At 47.7% G+C, this 19,959-nt stretch overlaps 3 protein-coding genes across 3 annotated transcripts in view; 2 read left to right on the top strand and 1 right to left on the bottom strand.

Moving 5' to 3' along the window:
* Positions 1 to 19,959, top strand: part of RBAK (RB associated KRAB zinc finger) — a 73,519-nt gene that overhangs the window by 22,504 nt on the left and 31,056 nt on the right. The gene's annotated exons all lie outside the window — the stretch shown is intronic.
* The window catches only part of ZNF12 (zinc finger protein 12), a 20,320-nt gene continuing 969 nt past the window's right edge, over positions 609 to 19,959 (bottom strand). Inside the window, exons 2-5 of the mRNA XM_081819044.1 lie at positions 19,336 to 19,400; positions 13,042 to 13,168; positions 12,705 to 12,800; positions 609 to 8,760 (exon numbers count right to left, since the gene is read on the bottom strand). Of these exons, the coding sequence (XP_081675170.1) occupies positions 6,920 to 8,760; positions 12,705 to 12,800; positions 13,042 to 13,168; positions 19,336 to 19,350 (2,079 nt within the window). The 5' untranslated portion in view covers positions 19,351 to 19,400 and the 3' untranslated portion in view covers positions 609 to 6,919. The remainder of the gene's footprint in view (positions 8,761 to 12,704; positions 12,801 to 13,041; positions 13,169 to 19,335; positions 19,401 to 19,959) is intronic.
* The window catches only part of ACTB (actin beta), a 333,619-nt gene continuing 317,348 nt past the window's right edge, over positions 3,689 to 19,959 (top strand). The window contains exon 1 of the mRNA XM_081819048.1: positions 3,689 to 3,697. The gene's annotated coding sequence lies outside the window, so the exon portion shown is untranslated. The remainder of the gene's footprint in view (positions 3,698 to 19,959) is intronic.

The following is a 19,959-nucleotide window of genomic DNA, read 5'->3' as shown; positions in this document are numbered from 1 at the left end:
CACAGCTGGCTCACAGCACCTGGGCCTTTACATGCTTGTGCCACAAGCCATGCGGGAAGCTGCGCAGGCCTGTGACGGATGTGAGTCTGGGACACAGGCAAGCTGTGCAGCCCTCCTCCAGACAGCAGTCCAGCAGGCGACACCCTCTCCGCAGCTGTGTGAGAACAAGGTCTGTAATTTGCCCCCGCCCCGCCCCCAGCCCCGGGACTTGCCTGGACTGCAGGCCATCAGCACGTGGCAGCTGATCTGAGGTGGAGGGGATGGCAGGCAGGCAGGCAGGCGAAAGTCCCAGCTCTGTGGCCGCACAGGGCCGCCCTTAGCACGCCTCCCCTGCTGGTTGAGAGTTTTGGACTAGATGCTAGAGTTCTGCAGAGGCTGCCAGCTCACCAGCTGCTCCTACGGGGAGGACAGAGCCCTCCATTCCCCTCCTCTGCTGCACCTTCCCATCAGTGCTGAGCACTTCCCTTTGATAAGTCAGTGTTCTGTGCTGTTTTCCTGAGCAGCCCTGGTTCCATCTGGTGAAGAATATTTAGAAATCAAGATCTGAGCACACATTTTTCTTTTCTTTTCTTTTTTTTTTTAAAGATTTTATTTATTTATTTGACAGAGAGAGAGAGACACACACAGTGAGAGGGGGAACACAAGCAGGGGGAGTGACAGAGGGAGAAGCAGTCTCCCCGCTGAGCAAGGAGCCCGATGTGGGACTCGATCCCAGGACCCTGGGATCATGACCTGAGCCGAAGGCAGACGCTTAACGACTGAGCCACCCAGGCGCCCCGAGCACACATTTTTCTAAAGATAAAAATACTGCATTCTTTTGTAAGGGACTTAAAATTTGTAAACTGTGCTATTTTTTGTTAGGTTTGCTGCAGATTCTGCTAGATCTCTTGTTACATTACAGAGGTTTTGAGTGGGCTGTCCTTACCCTACTTTCTTCCCATGACTTACTCCTTCCTAGTCGTGTGTGTACCATGAGGTTTGGGAGGGACACATTCGTCACAGTTTAGAAGAAATGACAGTGGTTCATTTCTTGTTGGCTAATTCTGTATCAGCGTCCGATCGGCTGCCAAGAAAGAGTGCTTTCTCCCATACAATTCCAAACCAACAGGTGGTCCGGGGAGGTAGGATAGCCCCGTTCCAGGTTCTGCTCCAGAGGGAAGGGTCCCCTTTATCCTGTTGCTTCTCCATCCCCTAGAGAGGAGTCAGCAAGGCACAGCTCATGGGCCACATTTGGTGCCTGCCTCTTTTGTACAGCCTGTAAGCTGAGAATGGGCTTTACATTTTTAAGTAGTTTTTTAAAAAGATCAAAATATTTTATAGCATGTGAAATTCTATGAAATTGAAATTTGTGTCCCACGCATAAAGGTTTATCGGGAGGGGTGCTTTCATACTAGAGGGAGGGCTGAGTGGCCGCGGAGGCTGTGCCCAGAAAGCCTGATGTGTCCCCAGCAGGCCCCTCTTAGGGCCTGTTGGCCAAGCCTGGCCCTCAAGTGTTCTCCTTGTTCTCAGGGTAGGTGGCGGCTCAGCACCACGGTTTGGTCACAGCCGAGGGAGGGAGGAAGTCAGTGAAGGATAGTCCTCTTCTAGAATGACTCAGAAGATGACACGTTACCCCACTCGCACCCCGTGGACCTACTAACTGCAGCCTCCTGGCCATGGCTAGCTGAAGCTGGGACGCCAGAGCTGCAGTGGGGTGCCAGCTCAAACTGGACAGAAGGGGGGGCTCTTACAGAAGGAAGGGGGGGCACCGGTGCACGGACCAGTGCAGGCTGTCCCACTCAGCAGGTTTACGGAGCCATGCACATCCTCCTGAGGGGGGAGGGTCATCCCTCGTCCCAGGAAGGACAGTTCAAAGTACAGTGACCGGGGCACCTGCTGGCTCAGTCAGTAAAGCATGCGCCTCTTGATCTCAGGGTTGTGAGTTCAAGCCCCATGCTGGGCCCAGAGCCTACTTTAAAAAAAATTTTTTTTTTTTAATTATGGAATGACCGACAAATGGAGCAGCTACAACCATTTAACCATTTTACTGGAAGTTGGCTTGGGGTGAAGTTGCCAAAAAGGACACAGACATCATTTAGGCACCTGGGCTGTGAAACTCAGGCTAAAACGGAACAGCATAAAACACTGAGGATTTTTATTTCTCTGGTCCTTTATTTTTTGTGTTTTAATGTTTCTGGAGTCCTGGGGAACAGTGTTCATCATGCCACTCAGTTCAAAACATTTATTTTCAATACTGGTTTCTGCATGGAAACCATTCTTAACCTGATTCTTCATTCCAAGCCCCGATTCCATTCTCTGCCCCTTCACAGCCATTCACACGAGTCCGTGTATGACCGGAAGCCCATTCTGCTGTAGCCTGTCAGGGGCGAGTGTGTGGTGTGTCACGTAGTTGCATGAAAGCTCATTCCTTTTTTTGAAATTCTTATTTATGCGTTATCAGATGTGCTATGTGCAGGTCCGGTCTTTGCTCCTAATTGCCGGAGAGCAAGCACTCCACTGCTTCCTCTGCATTTACTCCCCTCTTCCTGCGACCTGGGCTATCCGCACATCGTGTTGACAGAATCGCTCTGTATACACAGCCACGTGCGTACAGAATTTCTCTGGGACAGAAAAGCATATCAGCAGTACTACTGCACAAGGCACACACGTGAATTTTGAAAGGTATTTCTGGGTCAGTTTAACACTTCTTTACCGATACTACACGGCACTGTCGTTTCCGCCCCTCTCATCAGCATAAGGGGTACTTCACTGGTTTAACGTGCGTATTTCTAATGACAGATGAGTCCAAGCACTGCCCTTTCTTGCTCTTTTGCTGGGTATCTTCATGTATTCTAGTTATTGGTCTTTAAACAATTTTGCTTTATAGACTGTAGATTTTTCTGTACCTTTCCATTTGGCATCACAAAAGCCCCTTTTATAATTTCATGGTTTTTTAATTCAGAGAAATTTTTAATTCATAATTTTTTTCCCACCCTGTCTTAAGAACCCCAGGATACGGGTATTAGGTCCACTGTCTTCTGGCCTCAGTGTTTTGTTTTCACATGCATCCCTTCCTTCCTTCCTGGCATCTTGGGCGAACAGCTCCTGTTACCACACAGCCCACTGTCTGGGTCTCTGGCCGTGTCCATGCCCCGCCCCCTCTTTTGGAGTAACTGTTCCTGCTTCATACAACCAATATACTTTTTTTAAAGGATGTCTTGTAAGACAATTTTGAAATCTGGATTTTTACATCCCATTAAGTTTGCCAGTTGTGGAGACGTATGGTGTGCTCTTAGTAACTCCTACGTTTGTTTCCAGCATTAATTTTCGCTTGGGTATCTGCAACTCCAGGACGATAACAGGTAGCAGCGTGGCTTCAGCAGACCGATGTACTACAGAAGAGAAAGCCCACCCCCAGCCAGGAGGAACCCCCCTCCTGATGGATCCTCTCCTCCATCCAGAAACATGTGCCTACTTACTGTGAGGACTTGGCCGTGGAGTGAGAAGAGGCTGCTCCAGGCATGTGTGTGTTGTGTGCAGCCCTCATCCCAGCTGCATGGAGCTGGTGCACCTGCTTTCTATTTCATGAAGGCACCGTGCTGGGCAAGAATGTGCTTGGGACACTACAGTGGAGAGCAGGAGAGTGTAGGAGACTCCAATCCCAAAGTTCCCCAGCACCTGCCCCTCTAGTGTCTCTGGCTGCTCACACCTCCCCCAGGGCCCCCCCCCCACCCACTGCAGTTCCCTGGACCCGCAAACTGCTCTTACTTCTCCGGCAGCCCCAGAGTTGGAATCTGGGAACGAGTCAGCAGCCCAGGCTAGTTCATCAGTTTGGCAGGAATCACAGACTTTACATTCAGGGAAGGGAAAAGTAATTTATCTGTGATGCAGCCATCTCTATGATGAAAAGGAAAAGGAATTTGCTTGATTTGCAGGCATTCTATAAAGTGGGCAGTTATCTGGGCTGTAGTCGTGTGGCTTATCCAGCCTTCCCTGGGGAGCTTAACTGCATAGCACAGCCAGGCACACGGCCATGGAACAGAGAAGAGGCTGACTCTGGGGTCTCTGAGAGGACAGGGCCCTGGTGTTAACATATCTTCGATCTGACCTATTTGACACTGCTTCACTGACTTGAGGACAACAGAAAAAAACTAGGGGAATCTCACATGTCCACCTGCCAGGAAGGGTCTTCCTTCTGCTCAGCCCTTGAAAACCACTCTCAGAGTTCATCATCTGCTCACACTCCAAATTTTATCAGGTCACTGTGTGTAACACACAAGAACTCACGCTCTGCCCCAATTCCACGTTTGGTCCTTGCTGCAGGACAGGGAAGCAGACGTCTCTCTAGCGCTCTCCCTCATGAACTCAGGCCTGTGTATCTTACACGCTTGCCAGGAACAGAAACTTTTCAAATACTGCATTCCATCAAATTTAAGACAAACTTATTTTAAGTGCCTCTAGGGAAGAAGAAAAACAGTATCGTTAAAGAAGAACATGCCACTGAGCCCACTCAGATGTAATAAGAAAACACTGACCGCTTTGCGACTACGAACAAATCCTGTCACTATGTCATCAGAGACGCAGTTCAGGACCACGTCTGTGCGCCAGGCCCTTTCACGCACAGGCACTCCATGAGAAAGAATGCTGTAAACCATTTACACTTTTTAAATATTTTACTTAAAATGCATACTGTGTATTTAAGCTATGAGGACAAACTACTGTGGGAAATCTTTGTAGCTATCATTTCAACAAATACACCATGAATATATTTTCCGACACAAACTATATGATCTAACAGACTTTTCATTCCGGTCATGAAGCATACTCACAATCTGCTAGAAGAATATGGAGGGAAAGTGCTGAGCAACAAAAACGGGTTCCATGAATGATTCAAATACATGAAAATTACGGCATTTCACCTCAGTGGGCAGGGCTGTTATTCAAATATAGGCTCTCGGGCTGATCACTGGAAAGCAAAGGTCCTTACCTCCACACCATACACTGTGAACCAACAGTGGAGTGATGATCCATGAATAACATAAATTAACCTGAACAAATTTAATGTCATGCATTGTAAAAAGGAAGGTGTATCTGACATTGTTATCAGGCTCTAAGGTCAATGATGTAACCATTCGAGGAAACATATACATTTAATTATTTCAAGTTGATTTGTAGTGCTCAAACTATTTACATCAAAACTTACAGAAAATAAGACCAAACTCAATCAGTACTTCTAAATAAGTGATTTACCTGAAGTCCACTTCTCCATTGCATAATTCCTACGAAGGTGTAACTCTATCTTCAGCTGTCCCTACCAGAGCAACCGAAATCAACTGGCTCCAAAGTAAATTTCGTCTCCTCCAGAAGCAACAGTCCAGAGGTGGACAAGCTACACGGCTGGTTGGTTCAGTGGCTCCACATCGTCCAGGTCCCAGGTTCTCCCAGTCTTTCTGTTCTGCCATGCTTAAATTCTAATTCAGCGTTGAAAGACACAACCAGGCATCACATGCCGTGAAGGCAATGTTCAACTAAAGACTCTACTTCACCCTGCAGGACTCCTTCCTTGAATCTTTGAGGGAACCTTTTCCAGAAATAACCTGTCAGATATCTCTCTTTATCTGAATAGAACTGGGTCCCGTGACCATTCTAAACCAATTGCTGGCAGTGAGAAAGGGATTATCACAATATGGTTGAAACTAGTCAGGATTCCCCCCCCATTCCACAAGGAAGAATGGATCCCCAAATTCCACCAGCGAACAGTAAGGAGTGACCAGGGTCACTCAACAGTGTCTGCCCCAAACCCACAGGAAGAATTCTTCATTCAGGAAGGAAGGAGCAGAGCACAATATTTAAAAATACTATCCTATCAAATAAAAATACAGGTAATTCCTAAATTACATAGTATGTGTGCTCTGCACACTTCTGTAAGCATCCAAATAAAACAGATGGAAAAAAACTGATATAAATGGGAATATCTTAAGTACTTAAATATTTTAAGTAAATGTTACTGTATAGAGTACAATGAGTACTACCGGCGCTTCTTACTACTGGAAAAGTCTGGCATTAGCAATTTAAAATTATCTAAGCACTTTTCTATCATATGCGTAGATTTCTAACTCTTGCTGACTCAGATACAGCTGAACATGTTATTAAAACATTGGCTTCTTTACAGAAGACTTCATTCATTAACAATGATCAAAGACATTCATAAATGCCAGGCAAGAATACAAGAAGTACTTGAGACTATCAGATGTTAGTTCAGGGACGGTACCAGGGTATCAGGATACTAACAAGGCGGAGCTATTTAAAATGGATAATCTTACCATGTCTACAAATCATTCTAATAAAGATACAATGGCTTTTCAAACATGATTCAAACTGAACATACACTTCCTGTAATGTAGCATCCTAAAAAGCACGCAGACAAACCAAAAATCCCTCAAATGAACGTAAGTCCTACATTCCCAGGAACCACTCCCGTGTGAGTGAGAGGTTGCTATGCTGTGGTCTTGATTACTGTCGGCTGATTTTACAGCTTCTATTTACACAAGTATCTTTATCGTCTGTACTTTTGCTTTTAAGAAGCTTGATACTACATCAGAAACATTTTAACATTTAATATCAATAATTTCCAAAGGAGCAGGTTTCCCACCTTCCTTAAAATTGAGAGATTTTTCCCTTGGTATGAATTCCCTGATGTGTAAAACGAAAGTTTGAGTCCACGGTGAAGTGCATACACATTCTAAATACGTATCAGTTTTTACGCCTGTATAGTCTGGTATCCGGTAAGTCCTGTGGTCTTGTTACAGTTGTAGTTTCTACCCTGTGAACTTTCAGGCTTCAAGTCTGAGTAACACAAAGGCTTGTGCACAACACCCGTGTGAGCTCCGACGTACGTCGGCAGGCGTCTCCCACTCCCACACTGAAAGGTTCTCCGACTTCAGAGAAGCCTCCCCACATCCAGTACATTCACATTCCCTCTCCTGTGAATCCTCTGATGGCTATTGAAGGCTGATTTGTGGTAGAATTTTTTCCCACACTCGTTACATTCATAGGGCTTCTCTCCAGAATGAGTTCTATAGTGTACAGTGAGGTATGACATCCGAGAGAAGGCTTTTCCACATTCATTACATTCAAAGGGCTTCTCTCCCGAATGGATCCGGTGGTGGATGGTGAGATAGGACATCTGAGAGAAGAACTTCCCACACTCGTAACACTCATAGGCTTTCTCTCCTGTGTGTGTCCTCTGATGTCTGTTAAGGGCTGAATTCTGGCAGAAGGTTTTACCACACTCATTACATTCATAGGGCTTCTCTCCTGAATGAATTCGATGGTGTATGGTGAGGTACGACATCTGGGAGAAGAACTTTCCACATATATAACATTCGTAGGGCTTCTCTCCTTTATGTATTCTCCGATGTCTGCAGAGGGCTGAGTTCTGGTAGAAGGTCTTCCCACACTCATTACATTCATACGGTTTCACTCCTGAATGAGTTCTGTGGTGTATAGTGAGGTACGACAGCTGAGAAAAGAGTTTCCCACACTCGGTACATTCGTACGGTTTCTCTCCGGTGTGCACTCGCTGATGTCTCATGAGGGCTGAGTTCAGGTAGAAGGTTTTCCCACACTCGTTACATTCGTAGGGCTTCTCTCCCGAATGAGTCCGGTAGTGTACAGTGAGATAAGACAGCCGTGAGAAGAATTTCCCACACTCGTTACATTCGTAGGGCTTCTCTCCAGTGTGCGTCCTCTGATGTGTGGTGAGTGTAGACTTGCGGCAGAAGCACTTCCCACATTCATTACACTTGTAGAGTTTCACGCCCGTGTGGATTTTCTGATGGTCGTTAAGTGCTGACTTCTGGGAGAAGGTTTTTCCACAGTCGTGACAAACATAGGGTCTCTCTCCTGAATGTGTTCTCTGGTGTTGTGTGAGGTGTGTCTTCTGGCAAAAGGATTTTCCACAGTAGCTACATTCATAGGGCTTCTCTCCTGAGTGAGTTCTCTGATGTTGAATGAGGTGTAACTTCTGGTAGAAGGTTTTTCCACATTCGTTACATTCGTAGGGCTTCTCCCCTGTGTGTGTGCGCTGATGGACAGTGAGGGTCCCCTTCTGGCAGAAGGATTTCCCACACTGATTACATTCATAAGGTTTCTCTCCTGTGTGAGTCCTCTGATGGATGATAAACTTTGACTTTTTACAGAAGGATTTCCCGCATGCACTGCATTCATAGGGCTTCAATTCCATATGAGACCTCTGGTGTACGCTGAGGTTGGACATTTGCAGAAAGGCTATTTCAGATTCATTCCACTTATAGGGCTTCTCCTCCATGTGATTAACAAAAACTGCATCTTTCTGACATTCAATATATTCAAAGGGTTTCTCCAAAATATGAATGTTCTGATAAATACTTTCTTCATTTAGACTATAACCTTCCCCATTTTGATTAAATTCGTAAGATTCATCTCCTGGATGAGTTTTCTCAAGTTTAACGTGGGGAAGTGGTTTCCCACACGCACTACATTCATCGGGCTTCATTCTTGCATAGCTTCCATCACTACTAATATATTCTGAAATAGATTTCAAACTCTTTTCACATGAGTCACATTTATAGGACATTTTTCTTGAAGGAATGGGGTTCGTTTCCACATTAAAAGTCTTACCAAGACCATTACCTCTCTCTTCAATCAGGGTTTTGTTGTTGATGGATACAGCTTGCCTTGAATATTTGCCTTCATTTTCCTGGACTCTTTCTCCCAGATCATTGGCTTTCCAGACTTCTTCTAAAAAGAGGCAAAATTAACAAAATTTTGTATATCTTCCTACGTAAGACATGGAAGGTGACTTACATGTAAGCATTTCATTTTAGTGTAGATGCTAGCTCCATGGACAGATGAAAATAATTCCCAGTGTACTTCCTTCCCCTATTGTTATGGTTTGGAATAAACACATGCACGCACGTGCACACACAGACACAGACACACACACACCTCTGAGGTGAGGAAAGGGGAAAAACACAAGCACCTCTGATCTTTGCTACTTTGTAAGATTTTGTCCAAACCGGGCATAGATAGTAAGATATACACATGGAGCAGTGATGGGAAGACAGAGGATGGTGGATGAACAGCTAACACGCAGATATGGAAGGACTCACAGCAAACGGGGTGCACGAAGGGCAACACGGAGCAGCGTGGGGCGGAGGGGTGCACAGGTATCCGGGACGACCAGGTGTGGGGGAGGGGACCAGCACTTTGCACCACACCACTGCACAGCGAGTTGGGAGAGGCAACTACGGTCTCAGGCACCATCACCTTTTACTGAGATTTTTGTGGCAACGTTCTCATGGGCCTAGATCCTTCCAAACTATTTTGCCCAGATTCTGCACAGCAGGGCCAAATCCGCTCACACCCAAACCTCCTCCTGTTTAGAGGAGCAGCCGTGTGGCCAGGGCTCTAACTCCCTGTGGTTCTGTGTCACATGGGAGGAGAGCCCCAGGAACTCCGTATGTGCAACAGGAAGGATAAAACAGACCAGAGCACACTAGCCCTTCAGAAGTTTACAATTTCAGGGGCACCTGGGTGGCTCAGATGGTAGAGCATCTGCCTTCGGCTCGGGTCATGATCCCAGGGTCCTGGGATCGAGCCCCACGTCTGGCTCCTGGCTCAGCGGGGAGCCTGCTTCTCCCTCTGCCTCTCCCCCGCTCGTGCTCTCTCTCTCTCTCTCTGTATCTCTGTGTCTCGAATGAATAAATAAAAAATCTTAAAAAAAAAAAAGTTTACGATTCCATAAATACTCTCTGATATTATGATTTAACCTGAAGTCAGACCACGGAACTCTGTTTCTCTCTGGACAATACAGCATGTGCTCTGGCTACCTGGGGGAGTCCCTACGTCGCCCGTTGCTCAGCATCACCCACAGGTGGCGCAAAGACAACGGTACCCACGTTATAGGGTCGCCGTGGGATGACATAAATTCATAAAGTGCTCTGAGCAGCCTCTGGCACAAAACGCAGGCTCAGTAACGCAGCCGCTAGTTTTCCCATTTTCAGTCTCCCGCCGATTTCCTTAAATGAGTCCTGCCTCCGACACAGTGCTGTCACTTCATTCTGTGAACAGGCTTCATCACTCCTGAGTTTCACTTGGTTTCATTTTCACTTACAAACCTTACAAATCAGATCCCCTAAACTGCTCTTTATTTTTACTTCCAAGTTTTTAGATGAACTTGACTATTGTACTCGCTGTCCTCCCCAAACTACTGCTTCCAGAGTCCACTGCCAAAATGTCGACAGATAAAATGGGAAACATCTGATAAAGAACACTTTCCACCTGGATTCATAGTATGGTTCCAAACTGGGTTTATATTAGTCTATGAAGAATAATTTCTGCTCTAGGAAAACCAAGCTATTTGTTAGGCAAACAATGTCATCTGATACACCCAAGGGGGGGCTCGGGTGTGCAGGAGGGGACCAGCACTCAGCGTTACATCGCTTCGCAGCAAGTTGGGAAACATGGATTCCCGCCCCAGGCACCACAGGCATCTTCTGAGATCGCTGTGGTGCCCACAACGCCCAAGCTCACTTTCAAAGTCTGCGCTCTTACTGCTTTATCCAGTTCACTTGACCTCCAGCCCTGATCTACTCAAAACCCCTCAGGGAATCTCCGTGTTTAAACACAAAAAACGAAAACTTCTTAAATCCTTCCTCACTTCAATTAGCTCCATTTCCCCTGAAAAAGCTGAAAATAATTACCCCCCATACAATGACTTTAGCACAGTGGTTCAGCCATGCCTCGGATCATCAACAGTCCATATGAAGGCAGAGTTTTAAATTGTACCATGCAACTCTCTTCTCTTTTCTTAACCAAATCCTGTTTCTTAGAAAGTATGACTCTCTTCCCTATTTTCTTTGAACCCCCGAAGAGAAATCAAAGCTGTTGCTCTTCATCTGAATCCTATGGGTATCTTTCATGCACCTGCAGAGTAAATGGGGATGTGACCCAGGCATGCGTATACAGATCTGCTTATAAATTATTTCTCAACAGACGGACAAGAATGTTCTTTCACCTACCTGGCGCCTCAGATACTCAAGTGCAGACTACACATTACATACTAAGGAAGGGAAAACACATTACATACTAAGGTAAGGGAGAACACATTACATACTGATCTGGAGAAGAAAGAAGCTCAAGGGTGCCTGAGTGGCTCAGTCAGTTAAGCGGCTGCCTTCAGCTCAGGTCATGATCCCAGGGTCCTGGGATCGAGTCCTGCATCAGGCTCCCTGCTCAGGGGGGAATCTGCTTCTCCCTCTGCCCCTCCCCCTACTCATGTGCTCTCTCTCTCTCTCTCTCTCCCTCTCCAATAAATAAAATCTTAAAAAAAAAAAAAAGCTGAAGCAAAAAATATATCCTGCCAAATAACAGATTACTTGATCAAACCTAATTTTTTTCAAGGTATGGCCATGAGGCAGAGTCACTTAGAGAGAAGGAGCAGACTGAAAGAATGATAAGAGCTAAAAGGAAAAACTTCAAAGAGGGGTGGAAAAACTTCAAGGAGGGGTGGAAAAACTGGGCTCAGACTGGAAGAACGTGTTGCTATCTGACAAAGAGAGCAGGCCCCCCTGAAATAAAGTGACGGGGACAATAACCACAAGAACAGAAGACATTTAGGAGCGAGGACCCCGTGGAGTGTAGCAAGAGTTGTGGAAAACCACAGAACATTGATTTTCCAGGCAGCACAGGGAAGAGGAGGGATGTACACTCCCTCAGGAAGCAGCAGGGAATCACCGAAGGCTCCTCCTGGGCCACCTGTGAGATCAACTGGAAACTTCGAGGAACCCATCTTGCAAGTGCACTTAGCGTGAGGGGCCACAGGGCAGCTACCATGGGAGATGCCGTACAGGAGGACAGGGATGGTAAAGCATAAAAAAACAGGCAAACAACAACCCTAAGGACAGAGGTCAGAGGAGCCCTGAGAAGAAATCAGGAACTAGAATCCACCAAAGGTGGAAGCAGACCCTTCAGAGACACTTTCTGGAGGGTGGAGGGAAAGAACCTCACTCCTGTGCACCTCACTCACTGAGCACCTGACGTGACAGGACGCTGGGCAAGCGCTGGGACCGAACGGTGAGTAAGAGACAAGGTGGACATGAGTATCGGGGACAGGCGGGAGACCCAGACACTGCTGTCACCAGACGTAAGACGGGGCTGGATCGTGAGAAGGATGAGCAGCACACAGACCACAGGTGAACCGAACTCACTGGCTCAGGCACAGGCTGGGGTTTGGAATCTGACCTCGGAGAAGGGAGATGTGAAACCAGGGACAGAAACCAGCCCGAGGCATTTCACAGAAAAGAGGAAGAAAAAAGGAAGGTGGCAAGAACCGAAGAGTCCCATCAGTTACTTTTCAATTACAGACTTACGAAGGCCTAAGAACTGAAAGAACCCACGACAACGGGATGGCTGGAAATGCCGTGGGGGCAAGCGTGGGGCAAGCGTGGGGCGAAGCGTGGGGGAGGAAGGAAGTGACGGGGGGGGGGCTCTGGGGAGAGAAAAGCGTGGCAACACTCTGCAAACACAGGTTCTTGTGAGGAAGGAAGAAGGCGCTGGGAGTGGGACTCGGGTAGCTGGGGCACACGGGTGACTGCCTGTAGTCCCTTTTGCAGGTTTCCCGTCAGCGATTCCTGGGAAAAACTTCCAAGTTACCAGTCTCCGCACTGCCCGCACGCACACACCTGGGTAACTCTGCGGAAGGAATGCTCCTTCTACTATCCATGGCTCTTCTCCTTGCTCCAACTTGATGATAACTTCCGGTTTGATAATGTGACAGCCTGTTAACAGAAACGAAAGAGAACTTGAGCCTGACTGCTGGGCTGCTGGGTCTCTATCGTCTGAGGTCGGTGCTGCCTCACGACCAGCACCACAATTGGAACCTTTCACTGGGGAGGTGAAGACCAAAATGGTGCCCAAACAGACCACTCACATTTGTCCCATCAAACTCAAAGTTAGACTCAGTAACATTTGAGGGAAACCCCATGTATCCTAGCAATCGAGAAAGCAGGCTCTCCTCACCCACGGAGACGAGATGGCTGTAGTTCTCCAGCATCACATCCCGGTACGTGGTCTTCTGCTCGGGCTCCAGCTGCTGCCACTCCTCCTGGGTGAAGTCCACGGCCACGTCCCTGAATGACACTGGCCCCTGGAACGGCACCAGATCGGAACTGGATGAGGTGAAGACGGACGAGGACAAGAGCTTACCAAGCTCCCAGTCAAGTTAACTATAAACATGTGTACCTTCTTCATTGTGGGAAGAAAATGAACATTCCAGAAATACGCCAGGATGAGTTCATTTGGCACACACAGTCTTGCACTATGAGCCAGGAACAAGCGTGGCTGCTGGGGACACTAAGACCAGCAGACGCAGCGCAGCTCCGGCCCAAGAAGTGCAGGCCTGAGGGGCACTCACAGAAACACAGGATGCACTTTGCTCCTTTTTGCTTCCAGAACTTTACCAATATTGGCTCTCCTCTGACCTCTCCCACTGCTCCTTCTCCTTTGCTGGCTCCCCTGTTCTCCAAGGCATCCTCAAGTTAGAGGGCCCGGGGCTCTGTTTTTGGTCCTTTACTCTTTGCCGTCTGCACCCTGCTGTGATCCCACCAGACCTCATGGCTTTAATGCCCAGCTATGTGTCAGCATGTCCCAAACGTATACGAGCCACCGAGACTTCTCTCCTAAACTCCAGACATGTCCCAGATCCAAACTCAACAGGCTGAAATTCAACCACTATCTCTGTTCACACTGTTCCTGCTCCGCTTACAGAAGGAGCTGACCCATGGTGCCGGCCACAAGGGCCAAAGCAACAAGCCTGGCGACGGACCCCCAGCCGTGCGTGTTACTGCCCAGTAAGCCTACCCAGTCTGACCACGGCTGCCGCGTGAACTGTCGTAACGGCGTGGTTCGGCTGTCCCTAATTCCCAGCCGGGTAACTCGGAATCCCCCTTCTTCCCATTTACACATTCCAGGAGGGCAGGAGCATGGTCCCGAAGAGGGGCAAACAGCTCACAACAGACCCAGAAACTGCCCAAACCAAACCTTTAAACGTGGATCTTCTGAATAAACCGCCCCACTCAAATACACCAATCATCACCACTGTCCCGCTGTATCACTACCTCTAAAATAAAGGTAATGGTGGAGCCGATCAGGTCATGTAATACCAGCATCAAATGGGCTAATCCATGGAAAGCACTTAGCAAAGTTCTCTGGACATTAAGACACACTTCTCAATGACACCTGTGTATTACTGGTTGACCATCCCTTATGCGTCTTATCACTCTTTCCAAATAAGGACAGAAAGTAATCAGAAAAAACAGAAATGTAAGTAACTAAACGTAATGTAGCTGTCAAGTTTATGCAATTGCCGAGGAAAAGTTTTTGTTTTTTTTTTTTTTTTAAAGATTTATTTATTTGACAGAGAGAGACACAGCGAGAGAGGGAACACAAGCAGGGGGAGCGGGAGAGGGAGAAGCAGGCTCCCCGCCGAGCAGGGAGCCCGATGCGGGGCTGGATCCCACGACCCTAGGATCATGACCTGAGCCGAAGGCAGACGCTTAACGAATGAGCCACCCAGGCGCCCCAGCTTTATGAAATCTTAATGAGTCAAGTCAAGAGGAAGGATTCTAAAACGCGTCGGTGCGTTAACAAAAAGGCCCCAGAGATTCCAACAAAACAGAGAGTAAGGAGTAGTGTGGATGGCAGTGAAGGGAAAGGCTGTGTCATACTCAGGGGCCATTTGAGAGGACCACAAACTCCTGACATTGACCGAAAATCTTAGCTTGTTTATGTGGAACAATCAGAGAGTGAAGGATGCGTCCTGTTAAGATTCCCTGAGATGCCTGGCTACCTGACCCTGTTATTCTCCCACGCTCCAGGTGCGGGGACATCCGGGAATGTCTTTGTTGGCCTGGGAAGGGTAAAGGTGCTGGGCTCGGAGCACCAACTGCTGGGGGCGGGGGGCGGGGGGGGGGGGGAACAGAGTGGTGTTACAAGTGGTTCCTGCCCAATCAAGACCAGTCTGTGCAGAACTGCCCCAGCCCAGCCCGTGAAGAGACGGCCTGGGAGAGTAACAGTGAGTAGGTCTTCCAGAAGCTCTGCCCATCCTTCACTCAGACATCCACAGCCAAGACTGTGGCCACCTTGATGAAGACCGCACCCACAAGTTCTCATGTTAGAAGTCATTACCAAAAGCAAAAGAGCAAGGGATGGAAAAAGGAAGTCGTTTAGGGGCGCCTGGGTGGCTCAGTCGTTAAGCGTCTGCCTTCGGCTCAGGTCATGATCCCAGGGTCCTGGGATCGAGCCCACATCGGGCTCCCTGCTCCGCAGGAAGCCTGCTTCTCCCTCTCCCACTCCCCCTGCTTGTGTTCCCTCTCTCGCTGTCTCTGTCAAATAAATAAATAAAATCTTAAAAAAAAAAAAAAAAAAGGAAATCGTTTAGTTGTAATACATAAGTAGAACAATATACATCTTATTTTAACTTCTGGTTTTGCCATCTGTAATTTCACAAAATGTACAATTTAATTTGCAGGGATTTTTTTTTTAATGCTTGCATTTTTGCCTTATTAGGAAAACATACACATTAAGAAAAAATGATAGTTTTTATCATTTATAATGCACATAAAATACATGCACTATTGCTGCTTAAAACCAGCATTACTGTAAATGTTCCAAACTGATTTTCTCTTTCCTGATGGGTCTGAGTAGTTTGCCTGAGTTCACGTTCACATGCAAAGGGAGAAGGAGAAAACCATATTGTTCCTTCCCTGGCTTTAAATAAGCAGCTTTACAAGCATTTGAAACTCGAAGAAAATAGGTTTCAGAAAACCTGGTTAACAAAATAAGAAATCAGCCAAAACTGCAGCTATTTAGGGATTTCAGGTGAGTTTCAAAAGGGAACAACCCTCAATGTCTTAAAAGAACACTCAGTACAATTAATATTCCAGAGACAGCTTCGTTGTCAGGAGCTCCGAGCTGGCTACACATTTCCACACAAGCCAGACCTTCCGACGTGCGAGCGAGAAGACTCTGTGAACATCATATCTGCCCCACTGTCAGAAGGCTTCCGAGGCAGACAGCGCTGCTCTCTCCCCTGCCGTGGCATCGCATCAGTAAAAGCTGAGAGAGGAAGCGAGGCCCTCGGAGGACTGCAGACAAAGACCCACGTGCAAAGGGACAAGCCACCTCCGTGTGTCCCAGACACACATCGCCGGGACCCGAAGCCCACAGTCCACAGGCCCCACCGAGCCAGAGTCCTCCCGAACATCCAGGAGAAAGGACATGCTCAGACACCCGGGGCCTCCAGAGCCGGAAGTCAGCACACCACGATGTGGCCCACCCAGGGAGAGCGGCCGCGGCCGTCCTCCAGAGCCAGCAGGGGAAAACAGAGCCACAGAGACGAGAGGGAAGCCCGAGAGCGCGAACTCTGCCCCACTCGCCACCACTGATGGTCCGTGGGCCGGGCTGTGGCTCCAGCGCTGGCTGAGGACTCCTACCCACACAGTCGTGCTCGTGTGTACAGTATTTGACTCGTCAAAATGAAAACATTAAAAAATGAAACGGTAGGGACATCTGTGTGGCCCAGTCGTTAAGCATCTGCCTTCGGGTCCTGGGATCGAGCCCCGCGTCGGGCTCCCTGCTCGGCGGGAAGCCTGCTTCTCCCTCTCCCACTCCCCCCTGCTTGTGTTCCCTCTCTGTCTTTCTCTGTCAAATAAATAAATAAAATCTTAAAAAAAAAAAAAAAGAAACATATGGTAATGCTGGAAAATAAAGTAAAAAAATAAAGAAGCTTGGAAGAAATGTTTACTGGGGTGATCCAAACAGGAAAAATGTTAAGACTATTTAGTAAGTCAATAAGAAAAGCAAAACAAAAGAGTATCGTGACAGAAAAAGCCTGGCAGTGGGCATGAGTGACAGAAAAAGCCTGGCAGTGGGCATGAGTGGGCACTTCACACAAAAACCGAAACGGGCCCGTCTGAAAAAGCTACAGGCCATATAGATTCCCTTGAACAACGCGGGGGTTAGGGAAACTGACCCCCATAGTTTAAAGTCCGTTACAACTTTTGACTCCCCCCCACCAAATTAACGACTAACAGTGTCCTGCTGACGAGAAGCCTTACCAATAACATAAAGAGTCAATTAATACATATTCTGTATGTTAACGTCTATCACAAATCGTATTCTTACAATACGATAAGCTGGAGAAAAAAAACATTAAGAATATACCTTTACGGTGCCAGGCTGTATTTATTGAAAAAAATTCACGTATAAGTGAACCCAAAGAGTTCAGGCCCATGTTGTTCATGGACCTTCCAGAAAGGGCAAAACTATACACACAGTGCAAAGACGGGTAGTTGTCAGGGACGGGGGGAGGGAGGAAGAGGGGGTGCCCAGGGAACTTTTAGGGCAGCAAACGTGTTCCGTATGATACTGTCATGGCGGACACCAAGGCCTGAACCACACAGTGTGTGACCTCTAACATCAACTACGAGCTTCAGATAGTAAGCTGTCACTAGCCCCCATACACTGAAACAATGTGCCACACTAACGTAAGATGTTCACAACAGGGCAACACGGGGAACTGAGAATCGGGGGGGGCGGGGGGCGGGGTTTGACGGCAGCTCTGTACTGACTGCTCAGTGTTCCTATAAACTTACACTGCTCTCAAAAATAAGTCTACGCGTTAAAAAACAAAAAAAAAACAAGAAACAGCTTCCAAACATGTGAAAATATACTTAACCTCACTTGTGATTAAGAACAAATCCAAGCCCACCAACACAGTATGGGGCCTAGGATCAGCTGGAACACCCCAGGCCATACTCCTTCCTGTGTCTCACTAACAAGCTGGGGTCCCTTGACTCCCCCCACACCCCAGGATTTCCTGCCACTCAAAGACCCTCTGAAGCGCTTTCCACGCGGCGGCAAAATGATGTGATTCACATTACCAAAAGCAAGAGAGCAAGGGATGGAAAAAGGAAGCATTTTTGGAGAAATGCTCAATGTGGAAAATACGCTTGAGCCCATGGAGGAAAGATGGAGCACAGAAAGGAAGTTTCTGTAATGGTCCACGGATGAAAGAACGAGCTAATTTAATGGGAGCAGGAAGGGGACGAAGGGGAAGGGATAGAAGCCACTTAGAACACAACAACAGGAACACGCAAATGTGCTAACACAGGAGAAAGAGAGGAGAATGAATCCCGTTGTTTGGGACAGAGTGACAGGCTGGACAGCGGAACAGAGAGATGACGGGGACGAGAGCAGAAGGCATAGGAGGGGGGCTGCAAATAATTATTTTCGGATCTACTGGGCCTATTAAGCTGAGGTGTCCTTTGGACATCCTCGCCAGAAGCGCATGCAGGTGGCCGAGCAGTGGCATCTGGTCCGCGTGGGAGAACTGACAGAGCGGGCAGCTCAGAACACGGGAGGGGGAGATCCGCCGGGTGTAAAAGTCCCGAGCCGGGGTGGAAGAAACAACACATGAACAGGGCAGAGGAAGCAGTCAGGAAGAGACAGGAGAGACTCGTCACTGACACCAACAGAGCCGATTCTGCAGATGGGAATGGTGGCAAGCGGCCCAAGGCAAGGAGGGGCTCCCAGGTTAACCTTTACCGGGTCAGGTTCCAGGAAGGGGCAGGGGACCACAGGCCGTGGGATACAACGTGAGTGGGAAATCAGCAGTCTCTGCCAGAGGCGTCACTGCCCAGTCTGAGATGCAACCCAGACAGACAATCAGAGAAAACTATTTATCGAGACCTAGTAGAGGCTGGGAAGGCCATTCCTCCAGAGCTTCCTCGTCCCCCCGCCCGGCTCAATCAGTAAAAACAATGCATTTATGGGACGACGTTCTAATTACCAGAGGAATTCTAGGCACTGGGTGCTCCCTGGACAGTGTACCCTGCTCACAGGAGACACAAGTTAAGGCACCAATGGCCATGGTTTAGGGACGGCCACTCAGGAAGCCTGTTCACCGTTACAGCGATAGGGCCAAAGAAATCGCGAGATGCACAAGAAAACAAAACTGTTTCGGCAGGTCAGTGTAAGTCAAGTACTGAACGGTATTTGTCATTTTTTTGCAACGAACGTCAAGCCCCTGAGCAGCGCCTGTCCTGTGGTTTTACGGGCTCTGAAGGGTCGTGCTGTCAACACAAATGAACGTGACGGGGTGCCTGCTGCCAAGCTGGTGCTCCATGCTTTGTCCACCCACGTCTCTCTCCTGTTTCCACCTTCCCATCCCCACTTTAAAAGTGTGAATTACTCATCTCCTAAGGTATACTATAAAAGCAAGTGGGGAATAAACACATACACAGAAACACTCACCACAGATTTACTCATTTTCTGCCGCTCTTGGAAAAACAGGGAGGACAGTGAAAGTGGAGGCTGACCTGGGGAAGAAAAGAGAAGCAATGAAACTATGTGAGATCTGGACTGCCGAGGAAATACTCTCCTGGAAAGTTCCATGAAAGAAACTGTGACACTGTCCCTTTAAATCTTCAGAATTAACTGGAAGAATGAGGGAGCACCCACCTGTCTTTAACTCCCACCTGACTGATGTTTCTCGGTAGTTAACGAACCTGAATCCTATTGAAATAATCCTCTATCATTAAATATAAAACAAGAAAGTGTTACACTTCTCTATTTTCTTACTACCCCTTTTAACTACTTAAGATCAGAACAGGATGCTCTGAGTAAACGTATGTGCTCAGACATGGCTGTCTTCAAATTATTTGTTCAAACTTAAATGTGCCGCTCAATTTGTTAAGAAACTCACTTTGACTTAAATGTAACAGAGCGGACAGAACACGGGCCCAGGAGCTGAGTCCTGTGAGCAAGCCCACCCACAGACCCCGTCACCCTGGACAAGCCACCTCCCTTCTCAGACCCAATGTCCTGTCAACCCAGGCAGCAGCACCTGGCCCTCGCACACTGGTCCGGCGCTACACT

Source organism: Leptonychotes weddellii, chromosome 5, assembly GCF_054177405.1.
Source record: "Leptonychotes weddellii isolate Sample4059 chromosome 5, ASM5417740v2, whole genome shotgun sequence".
NCBI classification, from domain to species: Eukaryota; Metazoa; Chordata; class Mammalia; order Carnivora; family Phocidae; genus Leptonychotes; species Leptonychotes weddellii.
The sequence above is the reverse complement of the archived record's forward strand: the minus strand, read 5'-3'. Positions and strand labels throughout refer to the sequence as shown.